This window comes from Chiroxiphia lanceolata, chromosome 1 (assembly GCF_009829145.1).
Source record: "Chiroxiphia lanceolata isolate bChiLan1 chromosome 1, bChiLan1.pri, whole genome shotgun sequence".
Classification (NCBI taxonomy): Eukaryota; Metazoa; Chordata; class Aves; order Passeriformes; family Pipridae; genus Chiroxiphia; species Chiroxiphia lanceolata.
In genome coordinates, this window is record NC_045637.1 from 59,968,237 (window position 1) to 59,995,417 (window position 27,181).

Here is a 27,181-nt window from a genome sequence, read left to right on the forward strand (position 1 = left end):
TAGAGCTGTATCAGCCTCAGCTTTATTATCTTGGAAAGTTACATTAAGAAACACCTTTATGGCAGTGGTATGTATCTCCTGCTGTCTCTGCAGCATGGAACACAAGTACTTACATATGAACATTGCTTGCACAAACCAATTAATGTATGTAAGCAAATAAAGAAAAGAGCGACTTTAAGGAAATCACTGCCATAACAAAAATCACAGCCGTCAACAATATAACTGTTCATTTTTCTTAACAGAATTCTGTGAAACTGAATTTGCTGTGGTTTGTAACACAAGAGGTAATGACAGTGGAATTCCAATATCATATAATTTTATTTTTTAATACAGCAAGTAAAAAATTTGGTCCTAAAGTTACTCCAAGGAACCAGAAAGATCAGGCAGACACATTCAATTTTTATATGTATTGTTAAACAAACAGTATCAGATATGCATTGTTTCCAAAAGAACTGAATGTTACACAAATTCAGTACGAGCAGATGAGCTGATAATTGGGATCCAGTCATAGGCCAATACGTGAGGCAAGTACCTGGGCTCAAATCAGACAGAAAGTTAGAAAATGGGAAAAGAGAACAAACAGGAATTTAAAGAAATGTCATCACAGATATTGCAAGTGATTTTCTTGACAAATGTCTTGACTGCCATATTGTTCAGATCTGTGACTTCCTGTCTACCTTTTCAATCCTTTACTAGAATATATTTAAGTATTTTCTGGGGGAAAAAAAAAAGGAAATATTTCTGCATTTAACAAAACCTGTCATTTAGCAATAACACTTCAAGAAACCTGAAGGCAACAAAACACATGCTGTTTTATTACTATGCATAAAAGTCAATGTTCTCAAAAACTGCAGCTTACATCACATAAGGCATCTTCAAAGTATAGCTCTCAAGAGAAGCAGTTTTTTAACCACAGCAACAAGTGTCTGTAAATATTCATAAAAATAATTTCAATAGACTCACTATCAGAAACAGATTAACCATGTGATGTTCAACAGAGTAGAAAAACTATCATTTATATCAATAGGTCTCGTCGATCTCTCCAATACCAATTAAACAAATTATGCAATTGCACTTTTTACTGAAAAACTTGCGGGAACAGTCTTGCTCATTGGTATCAATGAGCACCAAAGCTTTAGTGTGTTTTTTGATTTGGTTTGGTTTGGTTTTTAAAGCAAGGAAATTAGTGACCCAATTAAGTCAGTAATTTGTTCCATACCAATTATTTACCTTTTCAGTGCTTACATAAAGCACCAAGTTGACTATAATATACTGCCTGGTTTCTTCCAGCCATACCAACTTAACACAAACTTTACCCTCTGAATCTGCATAGTTTGTGGTATAGATATGACCCATGTAATCATAAAGGCCAGATGTCTTGGAAGACAGTTCCATGCAGACTGGGGCACTGAAACACCAGAAGGGCTCTCCAGTTTCATCAAAAAGAGTAAGATTCATCATGTAGCAGTCCTACAAACACAAGCAGAAGAGATTATTTCTCCATGCCATGGCACAGTAAGTAGATCTGTCCCTAATTTTAGGAGAAGTATCAAGGGTTCAGAGAGTAATTTTTTGTATGAAAGCTAAAAATTCAAAATATAATTGACAGTGCTTCACTGATTACTGCAAAGCAACAAACACTTATTTAGAGGTTTCCTACAGAAATCAAGATTGCAATGTACAGACATCACAAGCTGTGCTACAGAAGGTAGCACTGCCAACCCAAATCAGACATTATTTCCAGAACAGTTTTAAGCCTTTAACATCTGTGTTTCTCAGTTATTAGTAACCTTACCCTGCAAACAAATGACAGTCCTTCCAATATGAGAAAGCAACTCAAGTATAAAATCAAGTTTAGAACTTGTGTGAATGCACCAAAATTTGCAGAGATACTCAGAGACCACACCAAGGAAGCCTACAGACACTATTACCCTTAACATGTCAGCTGTAAAAGGAAGCTTTACAACACTTTTTGAATGGCTTCAAGCTTCGGTTCCCAAAAAGGTAATACTAATATACCTTTCTACCCTTCAAATAATTCCTGCTTTTATGAATTCTTGAAAATGTTTCTTTACAACATTACACAATTACATCATTTTATAATGCTAATGTCAGGAAGCCAAATCTTCAGCACTTGCAAACTGATAGTTTCACATGTCCCTTAAAAGCACAGAAGTTGCGTGTCATTGTTAGTATCAGCTGTTACTTATTCTCATGAGTTCTAAATCACTAAATGAATCAAATTATCTTAATTATGTAGTATATATGCATTACTTCCAGGAGTAATGCTCCAAAAGTATAAATAAACCAACATCACATATTCCACGCCAAGAAAAAAACAATTTGGAATGCTTTACTTCTCTGTACTACATAGTTGTGTTTCTGTTGCTTTAACACTGCTTTCACTATTACTTTACTTCAATCAAACAACAGAGAGCAGATGGCACAAATGCAAGGCAATATGATACACACAATTTTCCTAAGCTTTTTACTGTAGACTGTGCTGAAAATACAAAATTCAAATCAAACCTAATGATGATGTAATCAACTTACATGAGCTATAAAATCGGTTGAAACAAGAAAAAATTACTATTTTCTGGTCTGACAACTTGCATATATAAAAGACCAATTATGAAAAGTAAGGCAGGGTGGTGTTGAGTGTTGGGATGTTTGGGTTCTTCCCAGGTATTTCTGTCCTGATTCCAGTCAGGACAGGGTTAATTTCTGCAATAGCCAGGAGGGGGCATGGCTAAGACCCGGAGGTTATTCTCTACCACCTCACACCATTTCCAGGAAGGGGGAAGGGCACACTTCCAGGTCAGGGCAGCTTGGCACAGTTGGGTCGGGTTCCATGGTGAGCATTTCCATGGGAATCATTTGCCTCTCTCTTGTACACTATTGTTATTAATACTGTTGCTATTACTATTCATTTTCTTATCTCACTGCTGTTTCCAGTAAATTGTTCTTATCTCAACCCGTGATGTTTAGCTTTTGTGACTCCAGTTCTCCTCTCCAGCCACTGCAAGGGAAGGGTAGGAGGACAGGGGAGGGATAAGTGGGGTGTGGTTTGAAGTGGAAACACTAAATTTGAGAATACTATTCCTAAATCATGACAATTTCTAACTATCTGTACTTCAGCAATTAATTTTTTATAAAAAATACCCAGAAGTGCAAAAAAAAAAGCTTTTGGGGTTTTTTTGTTTTCTTTAGAGCACTGAGCAAAATTCAAATAAATTCAAAGTAGTGGCACGTCCTGCTTCTGTGGCTGTTGTTATTTGGCCTCCACATGTTTTAATAATTTTAGAGATTCATGTTAAAAACCACACTGAATTCTACCCACAGCTTTATGTTGACATGTTCAATCTCTCACCACAAAATGAGGAGTTTAAAAAAAATCTTGTATTCTTTATTTTTTCCTAGAAACAAATATTCAGTATAACTTATGCTGTAAGCACACAGGACAGAGACTAAAACTAAAAAACTAAAAACTACAGCCATAGCTCTGTGTTTCCTCTGATAGTTAACTTCCCAAATTCTTGTGCTACTCATGAAAAAAAAAAAAATTCTGCCAAGCAGCTGTTAATCCCATAGAACAGTTTGGGTTGGAGGACACCTTTAAAGATCACCTAGTTCCACCTCTACTGCTATGGGCAGGGACAGCTTCCACTAGACCAGGTAGCTCCCAGACCCATCCAGCCTGGTCTTGAACTCTTACAGGGATGGGGCATCCACAGCTTCTCTGGGCAATCTGATCCTGTGCCTCACCACCCTCAGTGTAAAAAAAAACCAAAAAGTCTTTCTGATGTCCAATGTAAATCTATGCTCTTTCAGTTTAAAAACATTGTCCCTTGTTCTGTCACTACAGGCCTTGGTAAAAAAGCCTCCCTCAACTACATTATCAAACAATATTCCACTCCACATTTATGCAGGATTAACAGAAACAACAGTTTTATTAATTTTTAGGGTTTTTTTCAAAACAAGTGCCAAAATCAAAACCAAGTGTTGAACTAGATAATTTTTCAGTAGTGCTTACATTACGTTTATCAGAATTTTTGTAACGTCTGAAATATTCATGCAGTTGAAGAACATTTAAAAATAAGTGCCTTCACCACTACTGCAAAATCTAAAGAACTGCTCTCAAACTTTCTTTGAAATAATGCTCTTAGGAATTTTATCCAACAGAATGAGTGAGCATTCCTCTAAAATACAAAGAGTTAAACTAGCTGACCGATGCACACGACTCGAGCTAGGTGCTGACTGTGTGAATGTGGACTGTAACTTTCTGCATGTGTTCATTGGCATTTTAACATTCTCCAGCATTTCCTAACTTCCACTGCATATATGTACTAGCACAGAACTGCAGAGTATTTCCCCAGGGGTTCAAGGCTTATTGCTTGCAAAAAAACTCCAAACAAACAAACAAACAAAAAAAAAAATCACCAAACCAACCAAACAAACCCACAAAAAGTACATCTGCATTACAGTATTTTTGTCCAGCATTTCCAAGCAGGGCTGGTCAGTCGCAGCACCTTGCTGAGTGGAAACCACTGGAGTCATTGCATATACACAATGGTTCTATCATGCAACCTACACTACAGGAGAGAAAGGATAAAACTGTTTTTTTTCAAAATTTACGTATTTTTTGCAATATCTGAATGGAGGTCTTTTTCTAGTTAAAGATACCTTCTACAAACAAAAACATTGTTTTAAAAATTAGCATACTTAGGATACACAAACTTAGTTCCGTTTTGAGATAAGTGTTTCCAGAAACAAAAAATATTTCTGACCTTCACATTGCCTTTAAACACATCTGTTTCCCAGGATAAGCCAAGTGTCCCAATAAGAGGCAAGTGCTTCCTATTATCCTTTAAGCTTACAACCGTGAGCCTCAAGTATCCATTTGCAATGTCACCTGAAAATACAAACAATATCTAACATTATACCAGAACAAATCAAATACACTGTAAATGTTCTCTTATTTTCTCTCCATGTCTTTATTTTCTTCTCACTCACCAATAAGGAACCCTGACATCCTTCAACAGAGAAATTCAGTTGCAGTTCAGAGCTTCAATTCTGTGACCCACAGTAGAAGCAGCAGCTAAATGGTCTTTTGTATTTTTTAGTATAAAAATATGAATGGCACCTAAAGAACTTACACAAGGATGCAACATTTCATTTTCATGCCACCAGTGCCTCAATGGCTGCCCACTCCCCAAAAGTAAAGCTCAACACATAACACATGAAACAAATTATGATACCTTCCCTGCCCTTTTTTTAAAATTATTTAAATCTCTCAACTCTGACTGGTAACTCAAATAACACAATGCAACAGGGTATAAGGATTAACTATCAATCCTTCTTGGAAAGGATATTGCATCATTTAAATTGACATGCAGTATGCTTTGATTTAAATCAAGTTTTTAAATTATGGATTTGTTCATTTTTTTAAACAGCTTTTCAAAGGCTCACTTTCTTTTTTTCTTTGACAGAATTATTATGATTAATGATTTTTTTTATTACTACATATAGCCATATTTCTTTGGTATCTCTTCCTCTCTTTTCAGAAGAGATCGACTGTTTTAAATTATTCTTTTTCCCTTGTTATCAGAGAAGGAAAGTTAACCAGACAGTCCAATGGTTTAATTATAACTTGGGGTACATCATAATGAACGTGATCTCTGACTACAAAAAAAGTAGAAATAAAAGCATCACATCATGACACAAGCACATTTCGTAGTAGGACATCCCTTAAACAAGTTTCCTTGAACAAGAGAGACTCCCTTAAAAGAGCAAACAAAAGCACTAGAAACTTCAATATAAAGAAAGGAACTAAGTGTCTAGCACTTGCAGGAGATACAGAAAGGGAGAGAAGGAATTCCCAGGAATATACTGCTTGTTCGGGACCCAGTAGCAGGCCCTGGATGTTATGATAATAGCTGAAGGGGCTTGAAGGGCCTAGAGAAAGTGATGAAAGTGAAAAAAGAGAAACGTTTTGCCTGTGATTCTCCTTCAATCAAGCCCAAGTAACAGCACAAGGCTGCAGACAGGAGAAGCAACATCAGAAAGGTTGACTGTGAGTTAAACAGTTGTAGCCTGTGCGTAGTGGCAGCAAAACCTTTGCTTGGTGGCTGCTTTAAGCAGACAGCTGGAGGCAGTGACGGAGAAAGAAAGCCCACAGTCTACCAGAGAAGCCAGAAACTCCTCTGTATTGGTACTGTGGGGCCAAGCAACTCCCGAGAGATGCCTGCCACAAACCAATGCTGGAAAGGCATCACTCACAAGTGGGGAGTTCAAAGAATACTTACTCTGGGGAGAAAGCAGCCCAGCATGACAGAGGACAAAAGCTGCAGGTTTTCAGGTATAGACACTATCAGGAGTAGGAGCGTTAATATACTAAAACCAACATGACTTTGTCCAGGAGATATTTTGTATGGTTGAAAGAATATGCAATGCTCCAGACAGTGACACCCACTATCCTTGCAGTGAAGTCTCCAAGAACTCAGTGAGAAAAACATAAGTAGAATTCATTTCTAGGATCTAGCTCAAAGTGCAAAAAAGATATTAAGTTGATACCTACTCAAATGGTTCAATTCCAAACCTCAATAAATCAAATCCAATCACTTGATTTCGTTTGAGGTAAAAATATTTTAAATAAACAGTTTACAGAGTGAACACTAGAAGTTCACATTTAAAATTGAGCTTTTATACAAGAGACTTGAAAACATCAGTCAACAAGCATTTTTTTCAAAGTTATCTGCAATTCTGATTTGAATGGAAACAGCTACTTCTCTTATTCAAAACAAATTAAAATTCGAATGGAATAAAAGCAGGTTGTAAAAAGCATACTGCTAATAAATTCACAAAGCCTAGGACATCACTACTATACCATGGCATTAATACAACATTGCTAGATGGGTAACCTAGCTAAGGTTATAAACCTCCTACTACAGTTACTTCTTAATTTTAGGCAGAACAGAAATAGGCAACAGATCAGGAATCTGAAGGCTAATTAGTCATGGGTTAGTTAATCCAATCTTTATATATATTTTTTTTTTAAATTTAAAAGCTCCATTGCAATTCTCATAACCAGAAAAAAGGAAAAGTCTACCTAGAAATGAGCAAGAAGCTGAAGGCTAAGTACTAAAATTTCCTCTTCCTCACCCCAATCAGAAGAGAAAAAAAAATTAAGGGGCAGAACAAGCTATGTTAAACATACCAAGAGAAACACAGAAGAAGCAAACTGAACAGGGCTTTCTTCAGCCTGATCTATACTTTGTTTCATTGCCCCCTTGTAATACCTACAGTCCAGAGTTTATGCAAGACATATATAGCAGCAAAGCAGCAGAATAAGTAATAAGGAACAAAAATTTTCAGATAAAGGTAATACCAATAAAAAGAACATGTATCATGTAGACAAACCTCAGGGGAAAGAAACAAACAGCCAAATAGTTCCAAGGCACTTATTTTAGCTAAAAGCCAAGGAAGTTTGTTTTGCTAACCAAGCCTTCAGTGCAAATTGTAATATGATTGGCATTTTCAGAGGAAAGGCTGTACTTAACACTACTTCTGGTGCCAAAACCCAGCCTTACCACACTGCAATGGTCATTTAAACTTGCAAATCAATCTCCAAGGTCAAGCAAAACATTTCAAATACACCATATGAAATTTTACAAACAAATCTTAACAGCTCTCTAAACAAACAAAAATCACCCCTTATATTTTGCAAGCACAACACATCAATTTACATCAACAAGAAATAACATTGAAAAGCCAACGCTTAAACTACCATGTGGCTACAAAGCTTTTTTTAAAGGTTGAAAACCTAGCAAAATACATTTCAAGAATGTTTATTAAGAAGCTAGATTCATGGCCCATCATATGAAAAGCCTGTCATAGCTTCCTGAAAACAAGCTAAGTTTTCTACATATTTTCAATTCAATTTTAAAGTATTTAGCATATTCACTCTCCAGTATCTGTCAGAAAGACCGTATTACCAATGCTGTTTACATGAAAGGGAGCATAAAATAAAATGCTAAAACCTAACCAAAACAAAGTGACAAAACAGCTAGTTACTGCAATGCAAGTATTAATAACAGAAAAAAAAAATCTGAAGCCATATATACTCCATCTGCTTGGTTTAATGAAGTGTGATATAACTTTTTATATTTAATAGTAAGAATTCTGAAAAAAGAACTGAAAATAGAGCAGAAAAATGAAGCACAACATTAATGAGCACTAACAAAAAGCAGACAAAAATAAAACTAAACTTGAACATATAAATCAGTTATTTTGCAGAATACAAATAGGTATTTTCTGGTAACCTAGGAACGCACAGATTCCTAATGGAAACCAATAAAAAGGAAAACACCAGTATAATACCTGACAACTGTGTCTCATGTTGTGGAAACTGCCATTGGTATGTCACATCCATAATTTAAAATAAATCTGGAGCGGGTAGAGAATTTTAAGAAATAGCAAGACTTCTCAGTATGCCTGAGACCTCTATGCTTCAGAGTCCTCCCAGAGAATGGGACAAAGGGTATTATTAGAATGGAGCCTACAAACAAAGCACAAATCCTCAAATACAACCAGCCTGGACTAATATACACTGTCAGCCACATTCAGAAACACCACATTTACCAGAAAAAGCAAAATGAACAACAAATCACAATGAAAATATGTGAAAGCAGACAGCCCTAAGCTGCCTCACGACATTTTCGTAGAAAGTCAAGCATTTTCCAAAAGTAATTATTGTGCAAGCACGGGGAAGAGACGAGATGACAAATGAGCTTTTTGTCTGCAGAACCACGGCTTCAGATGTCCAATGTCCTATAAGACCAGAATCTAGTGGCTGTCACACTGCTGAAGGTCACAAAACCAAAACAATTCAGAAAACACTAGTGATCATAAAACAGATTCTGTAACATGCAAAATGAGATGGCATCACAACTGTAGCTCATAGACATTTGCTACCATTTGCATAAACATCAGCATAATCTTTTAAGGAAGTAGATTCTAAGCAGCAAAAAAGTGAAGTGTGCCACAATACTGCTTCTTTTTGTGCAACTGTATTGCTAGGAGCATAAAATTTTAATTTGAGAAAACAAAACATGATATTTGCCTCAAAAATTAAAACCAGAAACCAAAACACAACCCCAAACCACCTGGCCAATTTAGAAAAGAATTTTCTTTTGAGGGTATAAAGAGGACTCCTGTATTGCACAACACTTCAGGTGAGATTTCTTGATATATGGATAGACTTTCACTGAAGTTTTAGCCTTTAGAAGTATTCCTTTATTTCAGGCTTGAAGCTTTTATGGAATTTGAAAACATAGATATTTCAGATTCAAGGACTACAACACTCCACACTGTGCACAAGGTTAAAATCTAAATGATAGGTTTTGGAGTGACCAAATACAAAAGGAAAAAAAAAAAACAAAAACGAATCACAGGAAATTTGTTGTAACTCCATAAATGCACTGGAGCCTGACAACATCGCCCTCTACTGTCTGCAAAACTAGCATTTTCTGAAATGCACAGGAGGCTCAGTAGTGCCGTTATCACAAAATACTGGGGAGCAATAATTAACTTACAGTATTTAATTTTAATTGCTCTATTTTAATATTTTAATCTGTATCTGCTGACAGAAAGACAGCCGTGTAGCTGTAGGAAGGACTGTGCTGAAGTTCAGTCAAAGGAGAAATCGCCCATATATGTGCAAAACCATAGTACAATTATGAAGTTGAGCTGTACAAAAACAACACAGATGGTCCATTGTGTCTTATGAAAGGAAATGCTGAAAACCAAAAGAAGCAGCAAAGTTAAAAACAATCACTGAAATTGTTTACTACACAACGAAAGGATGTCAGAGAAATCTGAACAACTTAAACTGAGATAAAAAAACTGTAAGTATTAAGAGTTCACAGTAACTTCTACAAACATATTTAAATATTTAATCTGTCAATGCACCTAAAGTATACTTGAGCAGAATTCTACAGAAATAGGCCTCCAAAATGTATGAGGACAAACTGTCTCTCCTTTATAGTATCTGAGATGAAGGAACATAAACCTGCACCAAAAGCTGTGCCACTACATTATTAACACAGCACTGAACCAAATGAAAACACCCTGAGAATCCGCAGAACTTGTGTCTCAGGCCTGACACCATGTCAGCCTAACAGCAGGCAGAGTTCACACAGAGCAGGCTTACTCATGATGCCACACAACACCCCATGCAGATATAAAGAAATGACAAAACAAATGGAAAGACAGCTTGCTCTTAAAAATCCATTTCAGTTTCTGCCCTTAAAACAGAGACACTGGATACAAGAAGGAAAGACATAACAGGGATTATTTTAAAACCAGACATTACTGTTCTGTCAACTATACCTTTTCTGCAGAAGAGGTTCCTGAATGTTCCATGCAGGTAGGTGCAGCTTCTACCATGCATTTCCAGATGCAGACTGTAGTCATGTAGCCCATATTCTGGGTCAATATCATCCAATACAGGTTTATTAGGTGGAGGGGCATATTGACTTTAAAAAATAATAATAATGTGATTAAGCAGGGGGAAATGACTTAATAAAAAGAGATATAATACACAGCCCTACACTTAAACTATCATCTTTAGAGAGTTTTGAAATCAAACATCTCTAGTTTATCACACTTAAGCTACCTTCTACAGTATATAATACTTCTAATCAGCTGTTCAGCAAAGGCAGAAAATAATGGCAGTCAGCTTTAAAAGGTGCATCTGTTAAACTCCAAAATATGGACGTGTAGCCAAAAAAGAAAAAAAGCATCAGCTTAAGTACTAATCTAAAAGTCCACTAACTAGAGACTTCTCTGAAATAGCAATTACTGGAATAATTTTGTCTGTGCCTAACCAAAAGAAAAACTACTGCACACAAATGACCTGAAGAGACCAAATGCCAGAGGCAACTGAGCAGCTTCTACTTAGGATTCTATTTGGAACTACGGGAGATGGTGTGAAATCTTACCTTCTGTGCTAAAAAGAGCCACATTAAGTTATAGGGGGCACATAAGACTACCAGTAGATACAACAGTATCTGAATAGAAAGCTGAGGGGAAAATAAATTCCACAAATATTGTTTTAAAGCTAACAAACTCTATCCTTTTAAACAATTTACAGTGTATAAACAGGTATTGTATTATATTATATGCTGCAATACACACATATATACAAATACCTCACAAGAAATCCAGCTAATTTCCCAATAAGACTGAAAGATAAATGCAGGCACCCTACCAGTTGATCAGAATTTTTTCTTCCCTCTTACACAGCTAAAGATTACTTTCCTACTTCCTAAAATGTCTCTCTCTTTTCTTTGTCTTTCAGATTGGAAGAGGGAATAGAAAGACTGCTTGTGAAAAGGGAGGAAGTATTGGCAGTGTATTTCTAACCTTCTCAATACAGCAAGTACTAGCACACTTGTAAAACTAAATTATCTCCTCAGCAGCATAAAGATTGCAACATTTTAGTATGAAAATGCTTCTACAGTCTCGTATATAGTTACTGTAACTTGTTTATATTAAACAAGAATAGTTAAATACTGCCTAAATATAAACCTCTTACCAGCAGCCAATTTTAACTGTAAAACTCAAAAGCTTTATTCAAAAGGTTATCTTTATTAACCACAAAGGAGAAACCAAACTTACACAGTAGCAGAACCCAGAATGCTTCTCTCGAGAAGTTGATGATAATGAAGACTCACCATAACAAAAGCAATTTCATTTTTCTCCTGAAAAGTTAATTAAAGTAGATGTATTTTCATCTGGAAACGCTTTTTTCCCCCATAAAGTCTTTCTGAGCATTAAAATTCATAGATAAATGCTGCTGCCTATTACTCTGCCCTTTATTGTAATAATGTTAATAACGGCTTGCTTTAATACTTGGACTCCAACAACTGCTACTGTCTTTTCACAAGAGCATAGAATATATGTTAAAGATTACAGCATTTGTATATTGGGGGGAAGAGAGGGAAACTAGCTATATTAGGGCAAAAGTTATGAAAGAAAACGATGAATTGTACTCCTCTAGCATCTACTTACCACTTTAAAATGGATACCTAAACAGAATTAAGCAAGACTTAACCCCAGCTACTGAACAGCTAAGCATCAAGTTTATGTAAGGAATTATTTGCAAAGAGGGCTAACATCATGAAGGAATACAGAACTATTCAACAGAAATGGTATATTTCAAAGTAAAACCTTAGGTGTCTTCACCAGATTACATACTCCTGTGAAAATGTTAAGACATAACTCTCTATTGGCCTAACATAGCTCAAAGAAAACATCAGAGCTCAATGTGAGAGCTAAATACAGACAAAGGTATCTGTTTACTCCAAGAATACAGAATGCTAGGATTTCAGCTCTTTTTTTTTTAATGCATTTTTTAAGTCCTACATTTGCAAACTCATAAGTCAACAGTAAAACTATTCACAGCCAGCAGCCTATCACTGTCCTGAAATGTGGGCAACTATTATTTTTATCTCTGGGTTTAATTTTGGGTTCTTAACTACTCCTGTACTTTCATAGTGCAAAATTACAGCTCTAAAAGATATAACAGTAGAGATTTATCAATCACAGAGCCTCTCACTCTTTCTCTATCCAAATATCAGAAGGCCCACACAACTTGTCCTTGGTTGCCAAAACTACCAGCATCAGCAGTTTCTGCTGTGCAGCTGAGCTGTGCGTAAAATGCCAAGACGTGTGACATTTGCAATTCCTACACCCATCTACAGTTAACTGCCTACAAAGAGAATAAGAACTGCTGTTCAGAAAAGCTCCTACAGTGACGCACTTGATGCTTAACAACTGTGTGGAACTTGGGTATGATTGAACCATTTCCAGGTGCTGAAAGAGTTATCTTTCCAAGCGTGGGAGGGGGCAGTGCACTAGCAAGACTACAGGGCCAACAACACGGGGACAACAACCTAGTAAAGCTCTGAAGACACAAAAGAAATTGTTGTTCATTTATTGGAGCTCTTCATAGGTTAAGACAACCTGTAATAGGCTTATGCAGGTCAGCCAGTCTCAAGTTTTTTAGGAAATGGACTTTCACTCTTATCTTTAAGAAATATTCCTTCCATGATTTTAAATGCCTCTGGTGATTGTGCACATTTGAGGTAGCACAATTCCAGCTGGAAATTAGACACAGCTTTGAGCAACTGCTCACAGGCTCCCTGAGGGAAGTTTCTTGCAAGTGCCAAGTAACATAAATCTACGTCAGTAATATGGCTGAGGGAGGAAGAAAGGGCTGCCACCTCTGAAATCAGACCAAGAGCAGAACCCCTGAGATAGGCTTTCACAGCACCTACCCCAATGTAACTCTCTGCAGAGATACAGATTCCTTTCGTGTACAAGTCTACTTCAGATGTTGTGCACTGCTCTCTGAAGACATTCATCTCTACACACAGCCTACAGAGACTAACTGCTTAAACTAGACCCTTAATACCAAGAATTTAATACCCCCAAAAGGGCATGATTTACAGCATTCCTACTGCTGGCTCAGGATACAGCTACCTGTTAATGTAGATTAAAGCTAAGTTGCCTTGTGGGGACTCATCACTTTGAGTGATGTGGACAGGGCATGGCATGAATCAGGGGAAGAAGCACATCTCTCCTCAAACTATTCTATTTAAAATAACTCCAGGATATCAAACTTTGGCATGTGAAGACTGCAACATAAATAAAACTGAACACAGTATCTAATAATGTATGATACATAACCGATCTTTTAATTAGAGGTGGATTTTTTTTTTAAAAGTACAGACAGCTCTTTAGAATACAATAAATCATCAACTAGCTGTCCCTACCTGCATTTTGTTGTTACTAGGTTAGATCTCCCAAAATCCAAAGGGAAAAAAAAAAAGAGGATTAAAAAACCCTTGAAATGTCCCCAAATCCCAAACTACAAGGCAAAAAAATATGTTCCTTCAAGTCATAATAAAGTACTGAAACAAAATGTAATGTTATCTTACCTTCCAAATTCCTATTAAGAGTCCTGGATTCACACTGAAGAGCTGAACAAGGCCATCAGCACCAACTGCTACACTGCTTTCAGTCAGGTTAGCAAGATGGTATTCAGCAATTAAGGAAAGTCGTCGAGGTCTTTGAACAGAACACAAATGTAGCAAAAAGGTTATGTCTCCTTATTTATGTTACAGTTCAGCCCAATTTCATTTTTAACTCTGAAATCTGACCAACAGCATGCAATGGAAATAGTTTCAGCATGCACAGTCATAAACAATATGTTTGAACAACTACAGTGTATTAGCAGGATCTCAATCCCTAACAAGAAAAGAAACAAAAACACCATAAGAAGTTCTACTATACTCTTAAAAATGAAGAAAAACTTATGTGCTTGCCCAGTTTTTCAAAATACCCACAGAATTACTTCATAATTTGTTTTTAATACTATGATGGTACTAAATGGAATCACTGAAGTTTTGTCAGTGTGAAGCAAGCTGCTAATGCAAATTCTTCCTCCACAGAAGCAAAATCCAAAGGAAAGGATCAAACTGTACATATAATAAATTAAAAGCTTCTGATAGAGCAAGCTTTTCTTTTTAAGCAATTTTTTCTACCTGTAATTAAAGATATTTTACATATCTTTATATGTCTTCATTTCATATAAAATCCATAACACCCTTTAACTAAAGTTCAGATTTCACAGATATTGTTATTAACTAATAATGCACTAAAAAAAAAGACCAGAAAGCAGAGTCTGTGTTACCTATTCAGAATGGAGAGAGAAGTCTTTCTAAAACCCTTTGCAGACTTGGGCTCTTATTACATTCAAAACAGTTCCTAGATTTACCAATAGAATCACTGTAGTATCACCTACCACACACTGCTGGGAAGACAGCAACCAAGAGGAACTTCATCACATTACTTTAAACTGTAATATTTGCAGCAGTGACAGGACATCACAGAATCACAGACAGAATGTTAAGGTGTTGGAATGGTCCTTAAAGATCATTTAGTCCCAAGCCCTCTGCCATGGGCAAGGATACCTCCCACTAGACCAGGTCACTCAAGGCCTTATTCAGCCTGGCTTTGAACACCGCCAGGGTTGGGGCATCCAACCCATGGCAACCTCTTCCAGTGTCTCACCACCCTCACAGTAAAGAATTTTTTCCTAATCAACATCAACACTTCCCATCTCTAAGTCAGTCAGGCTCATATCAATACAGGAACATTCCCCAAGTCCCTGCAACAGCTCCTTATAGTCTTAACACTGACATTCTGATATTGGTGAAACCATTATATTCATGTATATTCACAAGCTCCAAAAACTTATTTTGTGAAATAAATACACCAACTGCCTGCAAGTTTTCTTTTACTATTTTCTACCTATGAATCATCATATTGGTAAATCAACTGTATTTCCCACATAATTTGACTGCAAGACTTGTTCAGTTGACTTTATACAAAAGGCTTCTCTTGATTTATTTATTTCTTAAGCAAATACTTTGCTTCTGCTTGAGGAACCAGGTTTTTTTTGTAGGTGAACAATTCTCTCTTTTCAGAACTCATATGGCTAAGGGCTTTGTGTAAGAAGCATGTAGCTGACACTGCACATACAATACACACAGACCCAGACATGTGCAAAACTCCTTGACAGCAAGCGAATATCTCAAATAGACACTTTTCATTCAAATATCTTTTCTCAAAATATAATTTCAGAAAAGCATTGTACAGCTTAAGCTACAAAATAACAGATAAGCTGTGGACTCTTTTTTTAAATGCATGTACTTAGATCGTACTCACAGTTACACATCAAATTCCCTAAATTCACATACCTATCAGATAGAAAATAAATGTTAACAACATATATTACCTGACTGCAGCCATATAAATATTGACAAACTGTTCCAAGCTAAACGTCTCACATTAAATTCTCCTAGATTTACATGTTTCTTTCACACCCATTTGTATCTATGCCTTAGATTCAGCTTTCCAAGGCAGGAGCTATCAGTCTGTATATCACATGCCAGTAGCTACATTAACCTATGAGTTAATGTCATAGCTTGTTAGATTATACTGTTTCTTGTTAAAAAGCTCTACTAATGAAGAGAAGAACATAGGCTTTGGAAGAAAAGACAAGCTTTCTAACAAAGAACTAACTTGCTGAGCCACACCAAGGTCAGATAGCTCCTACAAGTATGTTATCAATCAGTTACACCAAAAAACACCTCAAAAATCCTATGTTAAAACTCACCCATTCTTGTTGGGAGGCATGTTTAGGTCAAGAAGCAATGGTGTAACTCCAAATAGTTTTAGGGTTGACACGACATCTAAGCGCGGCCAGTTTGTACTATACCAAAGTATGGTAACAGATGTGTGCTTAAATGACAGGTTTGCCTTCTCCATTACATGTTCTTTTCCATTTTTGTCCTTTAGAACAATTATCCAACTCAAGCCACAGAGTCTGTTATTTAGGAATTGAGAGGGGAGAGGGATATTAAAAAAAAAAAAAATTGCAAAACTTAAACTATGCTTGCAAGAGACTTTTCAGATTTCTACTAGCTGCTACTTATGTTTCTCAGGCTCAGTCATTTATAGGCTATCATATCTTCTCATTATGATACTCATGTTATAACTTTATTTCCATACCCCCTCCCCAGCATTTCCAAAGCCATTAATATTCTGTACACTGTTCTTGAGTAAACCCCTTCTGTGACAAGGAATTGCTTACTTCATAGCTACTTTGTTTTTACACGGAAGACCTGTATAAGGATCTAGAGGTTTAGCAAGTCGCATTACTCTAGTTTTGACAGCAGCTGTTTGTTTCAAGATGTATTCTTTCTTCCAGTACCCAGGCTTTTTATCATGTAGAGCAGCACAGCCCAAGGGAACAGCTTCTGTTTGTTCAGACTTCATTTTCCAAATTGTCCTTTTTGGCTGCAAACAACTGGAATAGATTTTCAGCCAAATTCCACTGAAAATAAAAACAGAATAAAGAGGAAAACCACATAAATTTCAAGAATAGTCAATTTTTTGTACTCACATTTCAGCTATGCTTGAGCATAATGTTAGCAGATTATCAGCAAACTATATTTGATCTAAATCTAAGTTTCTAGAAGAGCAGTAACTGGAGCCTCCTAGCTATGAGTTAAGAAAATACAAGGGCACAGTTGCACATTTTTCCCCATTTTGACCTTCCAAAAGCCCACATAAGGTCAGTTTCCGTGGTGCAAACATGAAGGTTCAGGAATCCAAGGATGCTAGATGTCAGCATTTCTCATGGGCTTACTAGACTATCTAAAAGACTGTGGAATCTCAGAATACATTTCTTGTTCTAGATTATACATGCCAAATGAAATCCACTTAAAACTTTCTGCTCTACCATGGGGGGAGAGGGGGGAAGAAAAAGTTATTAAGTCTTACAATACTTCAATCAGGTTGATAAACATCTCAACTATATACACAGAAAATGTTTGACTAGCGCTCTAGAAAGTAGACTAATTGGATATTGAGAACTTCCCACTGTTTTATATCTCTCAATAGCACACCAGAGCATGTGGTTTTTAAAAAGCCTTCCTTCCCCTTATGCTGTTACTTCCTTCACAGATACTTACTGAGCAGATTTAAAAAATAAAAAAAATGATAACACAAACAACAACAAAACAAACAGATCTGAGATAAAGCTATCATAAGGAAACTATGAAAAGGTAAGTCTTGTCCGTTTTCCTGAAAATATGGGATCCAGGACAAAGCTCAGACTCAGCAAGTGAAGTGAGAACTGATAAGGGTTAAGCAGTTACTTTTCAAAATTCCTCCCCAAAACGATGCATCCTCCTCACACAAAATCAGCTAGTGGAAAAAGTGGTTTAACACCTCTTACTCAACAAAGATAACCTGTACCCCTCAAGTTTCTCACACAACTGAAAGTGGGGTGGAGGAGGACAATTAGAATCACCTATGTATGGTGGTACCAGTGTCACTTCAATCCCTTCTGCATTCTCTTTGGAAAACCTGACAGAAGACATGACCTTCTGAAGACAAAGAAACATGTGACAGGAATAATGGCTTCAGCTCTTCCATGTAAGGAAAGCTATGAGGTCACATTTCCGCCTCTCATATCCCAGTATCTCTAGAACAGTTCATGGAATATTGAGTACAAGAAGTTACAAGAATTTAAACAACAATCTATGAATAAAGGTTTCCAATAAGTTTTCTAATTCTGAAGTACTAGACACACAGTTTACATAACTGCACTAAAGAAAATTAATAGCAAGAGAAACAAATTCTCAAGAGACATTTTCTACCATTTATCAGCAAGATTACCTTTACCAGCCCTCACTTATCCCCAGGCAAACTTACATTAATGTGGTTTGTAATGCATTTTCCCTCTCCTTGAAGCATTAAAGCATTCAAGGACTGAATCCATCCCACACTGCCTCCTACCCATCAAAACCATTCTCAATTCATCAGCTGCTAAGAATAAGCCCCTACATGCTGAGAGCCAGGCTCTGGTTATTGATGCAAACATACTAAGGAATTTTGAAAAAACTTTCCAGCCTACTGCTGTATAGATATATACAGAATGCTCCACTGTCATTTTTTGAGACAAAGCTGTTTAAAACACACAGACCAACGAGCTTCCATGACTGGTAAAGGTGGGTTCACAGTCAACATGACCATCTGACTTTCGCTTCTACAAAATCGGGGCAGGGGAACATAAAAAACAATTCCACAAGTAAAACAAAGATTTAAGATACTTCTATTTTAAGACCAAAGATACAAGGACTCCCTGAAACAACATCTTAGCCTTGGCCATATTGATCACCATAACTGGTCTACTCTGGCCTCAAATCGGGAGGCCTGGAGACACACCATCTATAACGCAGCTGTCTCCTTCGAGAACACACGCAGGATCACTCTCGAAGAAAAAAGGCAACGCAGAAAGAACCGTGTCTTGCAGAATACACCATCTAAGGAGTCCTTCTGCTGCGCCTTTTGCAATCGGATATGTCTATCACGTATTGGCCTCATAAGCCACCAGTGTGCCTGTAGCAAATGTGGATAGTGCCTTCCCAAATCTTCGTTCGCGAAGCCAAGCCATGATGATGATTTTAAGACCAGAAAAAGCAACCAGGTTATTACATAGTATAAAACATTTCCAATAGAGGGAGAAAATTTTTATTTAATTACAAAGCAGTTTAGAATTGTGGGATAATGAAAACAGAGGAGAGATGTCCTTGACATATCATCATCAGGGGAAACTGAGCTGTGTGTCATCTCACTGGTCTTAACCAGTCTAAATAGCCCAGTAAGATATCCTTATAACACTCTCCTGTTAACTAGAAACCCCTTTCCAAGAGAGACATCCTTTCTTTCATGGGGAGAGATACTTCACATCTGACTGCATGATGCTGAAAACACAGAGCTTAGTAGTAGGCATTTCCTGCATTTTGAAGGCTCAGGCTCAGGCAATATAGGTGACAGAAGACAGATTTGCCACCGATACCTAGCAGACTTGTCCTCACTCACAGCTACATGTTGCTTCTTCCTTTTCCAAATAAGCCTTGAGCAAGCAGATGAGAAATCAGTTCAAGAAGTTCTAAAATTCAGTTAGGGCAGGGAGGCAGAGGAGAAAAAGAGGATAAAAGTATCACTGCCCCTTCATCCTCAACTTCTGAAGAAGTCAGGGCAGACAAATCAAAAAGGTATCCAACCGTGAAGTACAGGTTTGCCTCTTTCACAGCAGAATACATGCACTTTTTGCCTCAAAATGTGAACTTAATCTCAAGGCCTCTTACTGGATGTTACTACAAGCCAAACAAAGCTCTTACTGCTAATTCAAACACCAGAATCAGACACAGTTCATCATCAATCATCACCTGACCACAAGAGCAAAAAGATTCTTCCTCCATGCTCTGGCTTCTCACTTCCTCTTACGCATGCACAATCTGCAGGTGATGAAAATCCGCAGGCTTTCAGACAGACCATCTACGCAAGCTTCCCACAAGGCATGACAAGAAGGCTGGAAAAACAACATATGGGGCAAGGAGAGTGCAGAAAGGGGGCTCAGAAACATTTCCTTGTCTTCAACAGTTATACTGGAAGTCATCAATGCCAAGGAACTGTTCAAGCGCAGACGTAATTTGAAGAGCCCAAAGACAAAGCACTGCATTAGGCAGCACAGACACATCATAATGAAAAACTGACGGTCCTGTTGCACCAAGGACAGCACCCTGTACATCCAGGACAGAAGAAAAAACCTAAAATAGATACTCTGCCTAAAACACAAGATCAGATTTGTCAGAGAAATATGCAGGGACTTCAATTAAAACTTCTGGTAATTCAAAACAAGATTTGAGGTCTCAAGAAGGTTCATGAAAATCCAGCAGGAAAATGACCTGGTCCCACTGAACCAGTCAATCTCCTAGATAAAGGAAGTAGCTCTTCCCCAAATCCCATTTGTGCACATACAGTAATCTCTGTCAAGATCAGAAAATGGAAACAGACATTGTTGAGAGGGAGACAGATGAATCATCCTTCCCTGTAGAGCCACAATGATTTTATCCTATCTTACTATCTTGAAGTGGAAAACACATACCAAGATAGATAATTTGTCAACTATGCAATTTTTATCCACACTTACCTGCTGACAGCTTCAAAACATAAATCTGGATTACAGTCTTCCCTTTAGATTAATCAGTTCTAAAGGTGTCAATGCCAATGTAAACCAATTCACTGCACTAGTTTTGGCAAATAAGGGAGAAATGGATTCACACCAGACACAGCAACTTCCTATACAGGAAGACATTTTCTCACTCAAACAACACTAATGCAGCAGAATCCTAGAAAAAAAAGGATACCCAGACATCCCAAATATCATGTACCAACTCAGGTCTCTCCTCTCTATCCTTTCACAAAATTATCATGATACTGGTAGGAGCCATTCGTGAACTCTGTATAAGCAATTGCTTACAAAAAATGTGTTGGTATTTATGTTTGTCTCTTTGTTTTCATGTAGAAGTCACCAAAATTTGACAGAAAGAGCAACAGATAAACCTACTAGTGGATCATTTGATTAAATCAATCCCTTTGCAAAAACCTGATGAAAGACCTAATAGGTAGGACTTCAAAATTATGAAAGCCACTGGCTACACATCACTAAGGACTGCCTGGTTCAAAAAGGTTGTGCAGGTGCATGTGAATACAAACAAACACATGCAAATTTCACAACAAAACAAATGCAAATAGCAACATTTCAAAGCACTGTATTTAGTTTTCACTTCATAACTCCCATTAAACAACAGGGCTTGCACAGCTAGAATTCCATATAATATATTGTACTGCGGGCTATGAAGTATATTTGCAGCAGAGTAATTGCTCATAGGTTCATGCATCAGTGCTCTGGCATCAGAGAAACTAAATTAAAAAGACTCATAACTCAGGTAAACTCAACAGCTGCCTGACTGAGACCAGCACCTATACCCTCCCTCTTCCTTACTTGTCATTAGCCAGATCATAGAAGAGTTTATTCACACAACCGACAGACAACAGGGACACAGCATCCAAATACGAAAATATCTTCAGCAGCATTTCTGATGGCATGCTGGAAAACAGGAGAAGGAAGAACACTGTTAGACTTGCCTGCAAATTCCAGAAATTACATAGGCAAAGAATTTTAAATTCAAACCAGAGCAAAACAAAAGAGGTGGAAACTATCGGCTTGTAAACACACAAATCAAAAATCACCTGAAGAGTTAACTCAGAGTTTGGGTTCTGATTTCACTCTCTTATATATGGCATTTGCATAAAACAGTTCATCACAACCTTTTGAAGTGGCACAGAACAATTACATGAAAAGTTATTGGTTTGCATTTTCATTAACTTTATTAACTTTAACCCAGTTTGACATGACACTACCTCATTCAATCTCAGTTTCTTACTGCTTGCACCACGATTTTAACATTTAGTCCATACCCACTAGTATTTGCCAAAGCTGCAGGTATCTCTCCTCCTGACTGTGGCATCAGCTCTCAGGATGCAACAGGACAGAAATGTCCTAGTTAAACAGTAAGATCATGCTCTATTTCATTATAATCTTCAAACTGCATGTGCTCAGAGCTCTCATGCAGTTTTCACCAGAAAAACATGAACTTTCACATAAGAGCCAAGTGGCACGTTGAGATTATTAAGGTTTCTGTGCATCTGGAAGGCTGCCTGAAATGCAAGTGGCAGTCTAAGCATGATAAGCCCAAGATACCCAGGAGATAAGCCACCATGATTTTATCATTAACAGACAGAAACCTCATACCCTTCAAGTAGCACCTCATAACTGCACAGAATTTAAAATACATGCATTTTATACTCTAATTTTTTGGAGTATATAGTCACATCAAAATCACCACTGAAAATACAAGGTGCTGTGAAAGTCAGTGCCCCAGCTGTGCCTCATCCTTTTACTACTGTGTCATTTACAACAGTTGTTGATTTATAATACTTTATTCCAAAAGCACAGGGCTGTCAAGGGTAGCATGATAATGCCAATACTCCAATGTTTGTATTAAACCTCAGAATCTTAGCTGTAATAACATTGAGGCAATGTGCCAAAACTTGCAACATGCCAAAATTTGCACGGTTATTATGCAAAATAACCCATAAACTGAAAGCCCAAAGTAGTGCATTTTTTCCAAAAAGAATTTAGAAGTGATCCCTTAATTAAATAAAATTATGCAAATTAAATAAAATAATGCACTTGATCGAGAATTCTCAACAGCAGTTTTCACAACCATATTATTCTTTCTTTGAAGGAAACCGAAAGGATTTTTTTTTTCCTTTTTCCTCTCATCTTTCACACCAGACTAACAGCATAAAGGTATTGAACTGGCCATCCAATGCAAACCAGAGAAATCTTACACAGGAAGCTAGCAAATCAATAAAACAAGGAAAATTAATTAATCTTTCAGGTAACATATTCTTAGATGGGGTTCTTTGTAAAAATGTAACTAATTTTCAAAAAGAAAATTCAGGATTATATTGAAAGTGCCCTTTCATTGTCAAACGGGAAGGGAAACATTTACCTTTCAGCAAATATGCAACAGTCCCTTATTCCTCCCCCCTCATCCCACTCCACTATCCTCAGCCTCTCTATACAAAATAAAAACCAAGAATCAAGAGAAAAATACAAAGTTTAATTCCAAATTGGCTTTTATTGAAGTAAATAAAACAACAATTTTTATTCTCAAAGAACAACACAGCCCACGACATGCAAAGGAGTTGCTGAAGGCTTCACATGACTTGGAAAAGCTACATACTTCATATGAACTCAGAAAAGGAGGCAAAGGACAATCATGACAGTAAACATTAGAAGGTGAATATAGGATCATGAAGCAGGCCAGGAAAGCAAATCTTTTCAACTCAGAACATTTGACATAGAAATCTTCAAAATATGAACACAATTACTGTAAGCAGTCAAAAGACGGCTTAGAGTCTGCGAGGGGTCTTCCACTCTTACTCCTAAACTAAAGACAAACTCACCTCTCAATGCACACCCTTGGTTTCCGTTTTAGAGTAGGCGTCAAATACAGACTTTTAATTCCAGCATTTACAGCTTCAGAACATTCCCCAGGCCTGGCAGCAAACGTCCTTAGCCTATTTCTATGAAAGAAAAGCCATTAGGAGTCACATCTTCACAAAATGAAAAAATATGCATACTGCGCGCACCTAGACACAATATTTCAATCAAGGCAGGATTCAGGGAATACATCACATGGCAACTCATAATATCTGCTCACAGATTTGAACAATTATTACCATGTTAAAATACTTGACACCAGGAAAATGTCAGATTTAAACTCATAGCTGTCTCTCCTGTGATTAATCTCTCACAGTAGTCAGAAGGGAGTAGTGTCACTCCACCAAACCAGTTTGAATCCAGTAGAGATTTATTAGGGTTATACAGCTGCATCACTGTGGTCACCACAACCAAGCCCCACAGAGGTCTCTGCAGTGAGTCGAACTCATTAATCTTCTGTTTTGCAACATTACTCCAGAGACATTTTTGAGCCATCCAACTTTGCTAAGCTATTAAAAGATACCAAATAAAACAATGCCTTGAACCTTTCTCGAAAACTTCTGAGGTTCAAAATTATTTCCTTGAACATACAACAGAATCATATTTGAAACAAAGTTATAGTCTCATTTCAGACTTTCCCTGCTAAAGTATTCACAAACCTGAGAGATAAGTGGTAGTTCAACAGGCAAGATGGGTATCAATGTTTTTACAGTTCGTTAGCACATCACAGTTTGGATAGAAATTACTTTCTTTTATTCAAGAAAGTAAATATGCGTATTTTTTTCACAAGTAAATTCTTAAAATCCAACTGGCCACATATTTTTCCAAGTTTTATGATAGTAAGGACTTTGTAAGCTGTAATTATAAATACTACCATTAAACCACATAGAAATATTGAGATTGAAACTCTATCTTAATCAAATCCTTGCACTTCATACCCACTAATGCCACCAAGCAGGCAGAGCTCCTCATTCACTGCATTCGTAATGTTTTAAATTCCCAGATGACTTTACACCATGTCGTCAAAACAGCTCTGGGTTTCTAGGCAACCAATCGATATTGGGGAAAAAAATTTTGAAGTATATGGGTACCATGTACATTTAACACATGTTGTTCCTGATTTAGGATTGGTTTATGCTCAAAGAAAAATAAAAATAGAAAACAAAGAACAACTCTGCTCTACACTGTCAACTGGGCTATGTGAAAAAAAAAAATCCAAGACGTTTTACTGAGAATTGTTATAACACAAAAAGACATGCATATTTTAGCTTGGGTGCCAATTACTAACAGACTAACCAAACTAACTACTATAAAGAAATAAGCAGGTAACAAATACGACCTGGAGGTCAAGCAAATGTTTTACCCATGTATCAGGATCAAGAAGCACACTTAGATGATAAGGCACTAACAAACTTCATTTTTAAAGAACCATTAAAGGGATTTAGGGACAAAAGTCATGTTCAACAGCAGCAGAGCTATCACTTCTGTATGTTCTAGGACAGCATGGCCAAAGCTATTCTGCCCTCAATCCATGCTGAAAGCATGGAGATAACTAGTTTAGGAACACTCTACAGACATAACTTCATAAACTCCAGGTACAGGAGTAATTCAGATAAGAAGCTGGGTCCTGGATTTTAAAACTATTTTTCGAGTACTGCGCGTGCTTAGATTTTAAATTAGTATTGACAAAATATTTTTACGCCACATTGACAAAGCTTGGGCAGATAAGCACAAGTCAATGACAGCTGTTATGTCTCCTCTTTAGAGATTTCAAGAACAGCCCAGATGCTCTTTCTCAGAGGCACAATAACTTCAACTGCTTTTTCATTAGCTTTCAACTTGTGGGACTCAGTTTTGTACCACTATTTTCACTTTCATACCCTATAGTACTTGCAGTGTGATTTGGTTTTTTGATGGTCAGCAAACAAGTCTCTTTCAAGTAATGTATTTCAAATAATGTATATTAAAAGCACTGAAAGAAACGTGTCTCCTGTTCCAAATTTTAAAGCATACCTGGGAATAAACAGAAATTACAGTAATGCTTTGAATTTTTTTTTTCATCTAACAAATCCAAAGTCTTTTTACAAGGTGAATGTTATCCCACTCCATTTACATAACCACAGCCCTTGCCGTGACAATTTCAGAGCTAGAAACCAGAGCCGTGGGACAAGTGGAAGGGGCTTCTCAGAGGAGCAATGCGTGTTGAGGGAAAACCAACAAACCACTCTGGCCAGGCAAGATGAAGGAGGCCAAGCAGGCAGCCCTGGGCCGGCAGAGCCCCGCTCGATGTGCCCCTCTTTACCTGCCCCGGCCCGTCTCCATGGCCGCTGAGCCGCCCCAAAATGTCGGCTTCGCGCCGCCAGCAGGGAGGGAGGGATGGAGAGAGGGATGGTAGGAGGGGCGCTGTCTCCGCGGGACGCCGCGGGGCGGGACGGCGCTAGCCCGAAGAAGGCGGAGCCCGGGAGCGCGGCCTCGGGGGAGGCGGCGCTGGTTTACGGAGCAGCCCCGTGGGGGGTACACGGAAAGCATTAAAGCCCCGGGCCGGGGCAGCGTCTGCTGCTATATCATCGTCCTCCCCACGTCTTACAGTGAGCTACGCCCCAGTCCCGGGAAGCCGGAGCACGGTGTTCTCGGCGCTCGGAATCACAGAATCAGTAGATTCCAACCTATGACCAAACACCACCATGTCAACTAGACCATGGCACTAAGTGCAACATCCAGTCTTTTCTTGAAGTCTTGCAGGGACGGTGACTCCACCACCTCCTTGGGTAGCCCATTTCAATGTCTAATCATACTTTCTGTAAAGAAATTCTTCCTGATGGCCAACTTAAACGCCCACTTGCACAGCTGGAGATTATGTCCTCTTGTCCTATCACTGGTTGCCTGTGCAGCAAGAGGCCAACCTCACCTGGCTACAACCTCCTTTCAGGTAGTTGTGGAGAGCAATAAGGCTCCCCCTGAGCGTCCTCTTCTCCAGGCTAAAGTACTCAGCTCCCTCAGCCTCTCCTCACAGAGCATGTGCTCCAGACCCTTCACCAGCTCTGTTGCCCTTCTCTGGACACACTCCAGCACCTCAATGTCCTTCCTGAACTGGGGGGCCCAGAACTGGACACAGTAACTCGACGTGAGCCTCATCGGTGTCAACTACAGAGGGGGAAAATCATTTCCCTAGTCCTGCTGGCTGCACTATTTCTGATCCAAGCCAGGATGCTATTGGCTTTTTTGGCCACATGGCACACTGTTGGCTCTTTTCAGTCGCCTGATTAGCAGCCCCAAATCATTTTCCGCTGGGCCGCTTTCCAGCCACCCTGCCCTCAGCCTCTACCCCTGCCTGGGGTTGTTGTGGCCCGGGCATTTGTTGTTGTAGGACCCGGCACTTGGTCTTGTTGAACGACATAACGTTGGTCTCCTCCGGTCTCCATTCGTTCAAACGTCAACTGCAGCGCTTTTACACACCTGTGTGTGCCAGACCAAGAAAAACATACATAAAAAAAACGCTCCGAGCAGCCTCCCCGAGCCCCCTTAAGCGACACGGCGGCTCCCCCCCTCCCCAAGCGCGGTTGTGCTGTGGCTGCGGCGGCGCTGGGCATGGCGGGCGCTGTAGTGACCTCGCTGGGAGCC

At 38.2% G+C, this 27,181-nt stretch overlaps 1 protein-coding gene across 7 annotated transcripts; it reads right to left on the reverse strand.

Moving 5' to 3' along the window:
* On the reverse strand, positions 1-27,146 carry FBXO15 (F-box protein 15). Of its 7 annotated transcripts, none has more exons than XM_032692565.1 (10): positions 27,046-27,146; positions 23,524-23,643; positions 21,491-21,595; positions 16,724-16,966; positions 16,247-16,456; positions 14,004-14,133; positions 11,680-11,762; positions 10,390-10,535; positions 4,788-4,912; positions 1-1,470 (listed from the first exon to the last, which is right to left on the reverse strand). In XM_032692565.1, exons 3-10 carry the CDS (start codon positions 21,592-21,594, stop codon positions 1,201-1,203), a joined length of 1,311 nt encoding a protein of 436 aa, XP_032548456.1. In that variant the 5' UTR covers position 21,595; positions 23,524-23,643; positions 27,046-27,146; the 3' UTR covers positions 1-1,200. The 7 variants fall into 7 exon arrangements, with proteins under 7 accessions (XP_032548456.1, XP_032548088.1, XP_032548227.1 ...); XM_032692197.1 differs by having other exon boundaries at positions 27,017-27,138; XM_032692336.1 differs by lacking the exon at positions 27,046-27,146 and adding an exon at positions 25,863-26,035 and having other exon boundaries at positions 23,524-23,637.
* Between the last annotated feature and the right edge of the window lie 35 nt (positions 27,147-27,181).

Bases quoted from the DNA above. Each gene is read 5' to 3' on its own strand.
- FBXO15 (XM_032692267.1), bottom strand. From the start codon at position 25,882: ATGGAGACGGGCCGGGGCAG. The intron at 16,457-16,723 runs GTAAGCAATTCC...CCTAAATAACAG, and splicing joins AAAAACAAAGTAGCTATGAA to ACTCTGTGGCTTGAGTTGGA. The intron at 11,763-14,003 runs GTAAGATAACAT...TTAACTTTTCAG, and splicing joins TCTTAATAGGAATTTGGAAG to GAGAAAAATGAAATTGCTTT.